The following is a 6,744-nucleotide window of genomic DNA, read 5'->3' as shown; positions in this document are numbered from 1 at the left end:
TTTCTCAGCTGTAGCAGGCTCTGGCGATGGTAGACGTTGGTGCTGGTTGTAGCAGTCATGGTTTTAGAGTTTAGATCTGGTGTACACAACAGATAGAAAAACAAAATAGCAAAAATATACTGATTTGTTTTTCCTGAAGTGACCGCTGCAGCTCCACGCCTCCCCGCCAGAACCAGATGTTTCTTTATTGGCCAGAAATTTTGTAGGGTTACAGGCGCTCTGTTACTCTCACATTTGTAATGCTTATCATCTATGTGTGTCACAAACAATGAAAAGAAGAAGAAGAAGAAGAAGAAGAAGAAGAAGAAGAAGAAGAAGAAGAGAAGAAGAGAAGGAGAAAAAGAAGAATTGAATTTGTCTAATCAGGTCAATGATGCTTGGCCAGTGATCTATGTGCCAAAATCAAACGCATTTCTTCACTAATATTTTATTGCTTTCTTCCGATACTCACAGCAGCTCATGCGGCAAGAACAATGTGAGCATCTGTAAAGAGTAAAATGTAACAGGAAAATTAAGCAGACAGGACATCACCACCATTTTTGCTGTGGTATAGTTCTTTGGTGCAGACCTCAATATGGGTGGAGTGTTCACATGTTCGTTTAACAGTGTAGCAGTACTGAAACATAAACAATCTGACATTAATAAATCCACATACGTGAACTGTGAACCTGGACATTAATCTGTGTATTACATTAAAACCATTTTACCATTTTTACCAGATTAATGAACTGCAGCTCCTCTCTTTAAGCATGAACTCACAAAGATTTTACTGCTTGGGAAAATTCAAACTGAAATTGAGATGAAAGTGAGATTTTGATTGGTTCTGCCAATGAGTTTGTTTCTCTTTGTCTATAGGTTAGGGCTTCCTGCAGTTAAGGGAGAGTGATTTTCTTTTGTTTTGTTTTTCTTGTTGGCATCCTCAATCAACACAATCAAAAATTGGTGGGTCAAATATTTGCCTGCCTCTGTGGCTCCAGCAGCCCTGATTCAAGACCCCACTGATACACTCATTCAGCTGATATGAGTTATCCACAGTAACGTTTGAGTTTTTTCTTTTTGGTAAACAATTTGTTCTCTTGCACTCAGATCTCCAGGTGGAGGTTCCTGAGAGAGTGATAGAGGGAGATAAAGTCACTCTCACATGTAGAACCACCTGCAGTCTGACAGTCAGACCAACATTCAGCTGGTACAGAAATGGACATCGTTTATCCTCCAGTACTGACCAACTCCACCTGCAGTCGGTCAGCAGGGAGGATGCAGGCAGGTATTACTGTGGTGTATGGAGTCAGAACCTTCTCTCTCCTGAAGTCACTCTTAATGTTGGACGTAAGTAAAGGTTTATTTGTCTGTTCTCAACAAAAAGATGAGAGTCCTGTCAGAGTATCAGTGTCTGTGGCAGTGATCACTATTAGCAGGTGTGCAGAGTTGCCAGGTAGTGACTGCAGTTAATATTTACAGTACTTATACTGTAATGTTTGTTAACAGTAATGAGAGCTTACATTTTTAATTGGGGTACAAACCAGTATTTATACGAGTTTACAAACTGACAGCAGTACATTACTATAAGCAACAATAACCCAATAAATATAATAATGAAACTGCTTTTTAAAGTCTTCAGTTATTTTTATTTAAACAATTCTTCATTTTAGTTTTTCAAAATCTTCAAAATAACTTTATCTCTTCAGCTCTAAAAAGCTAACGTCCTAACAGGCTCCTCTGACAGTAAGTTCTGTGTAGTGTGTAATGTCTGCCCACTGTAAGAGCTGTGGAGCTTCTCACTTTGTGTTCTTATCTCTAAATGAGCTCAGCTTATCACAGCTGACTGTTTTAATTCAGCTGAGATGACCATGTCTTAGAAATGAGCTGAAGAGAAATCATTTACACATTACTGTATTTTGTGTTGCAGGAGTTGTTGCTGAGAAAGACAAGGCTGTGAATTACAACCCTAAATCTATCTGTGCTCTAAAGGGGTCTACAGTAAATATTGGCTGCACTTACACACCTCCAAGTGGTCACTCAGTAAAAAAAGCTTTCTGGACTAAAGAGCTGGTTACATCTGGTTCAGAACCTCCTGATCTGTTAGATGATCCAGAGTACAGAGGCAGAGTTCAGTACCTCGGAGATGAACACAGTGACTGCAGTCTCAGATTTAAGACTGTGAGAGAAAAGGATCAAAGTAAATACTACTTCACATTTATAACAGACCAACCTGGAGGAAAGTATCAAGGTGCAGGTGGAGTTGATCTTTCAGTCACAGGTAAGATCCATCAGCAGAAATAATGGTTTATGCAAGACCTGCATGTATCATCTGCAACATCATTCAAACGGCAGATTTCAGAATCTTCTTTTTTATTCAGCATGTAAAGAATCATCTTTTTGAACTGATCAAGTGAGCACAAAGCTTCAGTTTGCGCCCCATTAAAAATATCTGTGCATTATGTGCAGTTATGAAATCTGAGTTGGAGCGAACTTTAGGGTTTAGGTTTAATTTTAGCTGCTACTTCTGTGAAGAAATTCAAGACAGGGGTGGCGCCACACCTCCAAAAGTGGAGGGGCAGAACGTTTTTGTCTGTTCATTTATTGGCACAAAGTTACACGTGTGACTGTTCATTTATTGGGACAAAGTTACACGTGTGACTGTTCATTTATTGAAACCAAATTTCACTTGTCAGTGTTTGTTTATTGGCGCCCAGTTATACATATGAGTGTTTGTTTATTGGAACCAAGTTACACATGTAAATGTTTGTTTTATTAGTACTAAATGACACACCAGAACCAATCAGATGCTCATGGATGTAACTGGATAAATAGGCTTTACTGGGTAAAGCGTTATCCAAACTCGCCGTCAGAAAACAGGCGTAGGTCAGATTTAAAACAATCCAAAAGTGCAAAAAGACAAACACAGCAGACAAACAAGATCAAAAGGGGCAGAGACAAAAGGCAGAGTTGATAATCCAGAAAACACAGTCCAGGACACAAAAAGGCAAAACAAGAAAAACACTCGGTAGCTCAGAACTAAGAAGCAACACCTCTCAACTTCCTAACTAAAGCCTGAGCTTTAAATACTAACTGCTCCGAGTCACATGACAGACAAGACAGGTGCAACAGATCAGTACTCAGGGGAAGGAGAAGCTGATTGGCTGTGGTATGTGGATCAATAGTCATGTGATCTCCAAGAAAGCTATGGGCACTGGAGTTCTCTAGATTGACAGATCCAGAGGAAGGCCTAACAGTACAACATAGCAAAAAGACAGCGACAGCCACCAACCTTACGAGGAGAGGCAGAATCAGGAGTGGACACAGAGCTGCCATGGTGCTGGACAGAAGGGGTCCTCCCACAACAACAAACAACTAACTACACTAAATTTCCCTGGACATTAGCCTAAACTACATGGGACAGTGATGATCCTCTGACCCAGGAACTACACAGAGTAGACTTCTATGTGGTGTAAATCTATAGGCACACCCCTCTGACCTGGAGCTCTTGTAAGCTTAGGTTGGGGGTTCATGCTGGCAGAGACAATGTCTCCTGTAAACAAAGTTAGTGCTGGTAAAACACCCAACCAAAGCATGCAGGTAAAATACCTCAACTAAAGTTCTCCCCAACACAGGAGACAAGCTCATGTAAACTAGAGTGAAGGAACTACTGGTAAAATACCTAAAACAAATCCACACTTTAACACAAGAGATTATAAACACACTAAACACACCCTCCCTCTACAGACATCTTAAAGGGCTCCTTTTATGGCACAGAGTCCTCCCTCAATTACACTAATGATCAATTATCTGATTAGTCAGAGTTCCTCCACATGGATGATGGAACAGGCAGACACACCTGAGAGAGAGAGAGAGAGAGAGAGAGACTCTAAACAGTTTGTGTTTACATGTAACAATTTGGATAAACTGTTATATTTTGAACATAATTTTATAATCTACTGAGCCTTTTAAGGTTAGATGACCACTGACTATTGTATGTTTTTAAAAAATCAAAAACCTTACAATACCTTTTGAAATCTGTAACAGACTGCAGGGTAATGGAGGAAAGAATTGGCTTTACAAACGGGGCAGTGAGGGGGGGGGTATAATTTGTATAATCATGCATTTTAACAAAACACAAAAATATTAAACTAATATTTAATTTAAATCATTATATTGTGTCGTAAATACTGACTTTAGTGGTGTTTTTACAAACCATGTTGTTGCTTCACTACTAAGATCACAAACAGTAAATAGAATTTAGGTAAAGTCGTCTACATAAATACAGGTGACTGGATAAAACAGAAGACCTCAACAGAAGCTGCACTGGTTCATGTTAATGTGCCTCAAATACAACCATTGTTTAAATATGTTGATCAGCTTTGATACAGAATTTTGTGAAAGTGCTCAGTTTGGTCAGCTGAAATACTTGGTGACCCCTGCTGGACAGGATTCCTCCAGCAGGTCTGAAATACATTACATCAGTTCTTCAAAGCACACCTGAGAAAAACACTGCTTAGAACTGGAGAACCACAATTTATAAAGCATTTCAGAGTCAGAGTCTGATCTCACAGATCAGATAATCCTTTATTAGTCCCACAACAGGGGAGATTCACACTGCTAATGTTCTAATGTGTAATAACGGTCAATCTCACTCAAATCACTGTATATTTATATGTTATGTCCAGTGGTCAAATCTGAGCTGCTGCAAACTTCATGATTTAGGATTAATTTTAATTCTACTTTTAAATAGAAATATTAAAGACACCATTAACACACTCACTCAGCTAGTGTGAGTCTCCACAGTGTGAGTCTGTTTTCTCTGGTTCTCAGATCTCCAGGTGGAGGTTCCTGAGAGAGTGATAGAGGGAGATAAAGTCACTCTCACATGTAAAACCAGCTTCAGTCTGTCTGACAGACCAACATTCAGCTGGTACAGAAATTGGGATCCTTTATCCTCCAGAACTGACCAGCTCCACCTGCAGCCGGTCAGCAGGGAGGATGCAGGCAGGTATCGCTGTGCTGTATGGAGTCTGAACCTTCACTCTCCTGAGGTCACTCTGAATGTCAGATGTAAGTACAGATTCATTCATTCAGTCTCAGAACACAAACTAAGCTGAGGGTTCATGCTGAACTGTCTGTGATTAAGTTCAGTCCAGCAACTGATCTCTGTTTATAAAGTAATATATCACTGAGTACCTGCAGTAAATATTCATTAGGATGTCACTGTAATATCTGTACAGACAGAACACACTTTAACTGTAAAACTGTAGTTAATAATCTCAGTCCTGCAGATTCTCCTCACTGAATGTTATGTTTTCCTGCTCCAACACTCCTGAGCTCATAAAGGACTTTGTGATTAGCTAAAGTTTTGCTGTAAGAGCATCAAAACATCTCTACTCTCCTACTGATGCTTCCTATGTTATGTGTAAGTCTGTATATATAATGCAATAATAATAGTTTATATTTCAGGTCCTAATTTTAAACTGTTTGATGAGTTAAATCCAGACGTGTATATTAAACAATCATGAATCATGATCTAACTCAGTAAGAACAGTGATCTTAATATGCTGAACTGAATGATGTTTGTCTGCAGTAAAACAAAGTACTTCTACAGGACATTTATAGTTTAATTAATCCAACAGAAAAGCACCTCCATGAAGTGTAATGTGTCTTTCTACCTCTAGATGGCCCAAAGAGCATCTCAGTGTCCACCAGCCCCTCTGGTGAAATAGTGGAGGGCAGTTCAGTGACTCTGACCTGCAGCAGTGATGCAAACCCACCTGTGCAGAACTACACCTGGTTTAAAGAAGGTGGAAGCTCACCTGTAGGATCTGGACACAGTTACAGGGCTCTACAGAGTGGATCCTACTACTGTGTGGCTCAGAATGAACACGGATCTCAGAAATCAGCTGCAGTGACTGTCACTGAAAAAGGTATTAGTGATGAAAACACAACCTGAATAACACTTAATAACATTCATAAAAATTAGCATAACTTTAAACTTTAACATTCATCTGAACACAGGAGTTGGGAATTCAGCTCTATATGCAGTTATTGGAGTCACAGCTGGATGTGGATGTTTATCTGTTATCATTGCTGTATTTTGTGTAAGGTAAACAAACACATCTTTATAAAGAGCTATGAAAATTAATATTAATGTAGATTATTAGACCTTATTTTAGCTTTTTATCACTGGAACCAGTTTTTTGTAGATGTATCAGTCAAAAAAAAATGTTGCAAATTTTTGCACAATATTGTTGTTAATATTAATATTATTAATTTTTATACTGTTACTTTTCAGGAGAAAGAGAAGAGGCAATTCAGCTGATGATGCAAACCAAAAACAGGCAAGTCAGTTACTACACAAAAACATGTTTAGCTGTATGAGATTTAGTGACATCTTTATTTTTGTTTTAGCTCTGGGTAAAATGCGTAGTTCACTTCTAGGCCTCATAACTTCAGAACAGTTTAAGTTACAGACATGATACACATATCAAAACATTCAGCAGAACCTGTCCAAACTACCGAGCATGACATCATCGAGCTGTGATGTCAGCATCAATGAGTATTTTGGCTCAGAAAATTACCCAAAATCCTGATATTATTGCTCTGCTTTTAACCTTCAAATTCCAACAAAAGGTTAAAACAGCAACATGATTCACAATCATTTCACTCATCAGACTCTGTGCTTACAATCCAGAGTGATTTCATCCACCTGTGACCATCCATCAGCCAGCAAACCAGCTCCAAAATCACCCAAACACC

At 39.0% G+C, this 6,744-nt stretch overlaps 1 protein-coding gene across 1 annotated transcript; it reads left to right on the top strand.

Moving 5' to 3' along the window:
- Nucleotides 1-1,845: 1,845 nt before the first annotated feature.
- On the top strand, nucleotides 1,846-5,111 carry LOC118801033 (the record flags this gene model as incomplete). The annotated part of the gene is made up of 2 exons (XM_036561227.1): nucleotides 1,846-2,257; nucleotides 4,810-5,111. Coding segments are annotated over 2 exons (699 nt in total), but the record flags the coding sequence as incomplete, so codon positions are not given.
- Nucleotides 5,112-6,744: the final 1,633 nt, after the last annotated feature.

The sequence above is a fragment of the Colossoma macropomum genome, unplaced genomic scaffold (assembly GCF_904425465.1).
Source record: "Colossoma macropomum unplaced genomic scaffold, Colossoma_macropomum, whole genome shotgun sequence".
Classification (NCBI taxonomy): domain Eukaryota; kingdom Metazoa; phylum Chordata; class Actinopteri; order Characiformes; family Serrasalmidae; genus Colossoma; species Colossoma macropomum.
The sequence above is the reverse complement of the archived record's forward strand: the minus strand, read 5'-3'. Positions and strand labels throughout refer to the sequence as shown.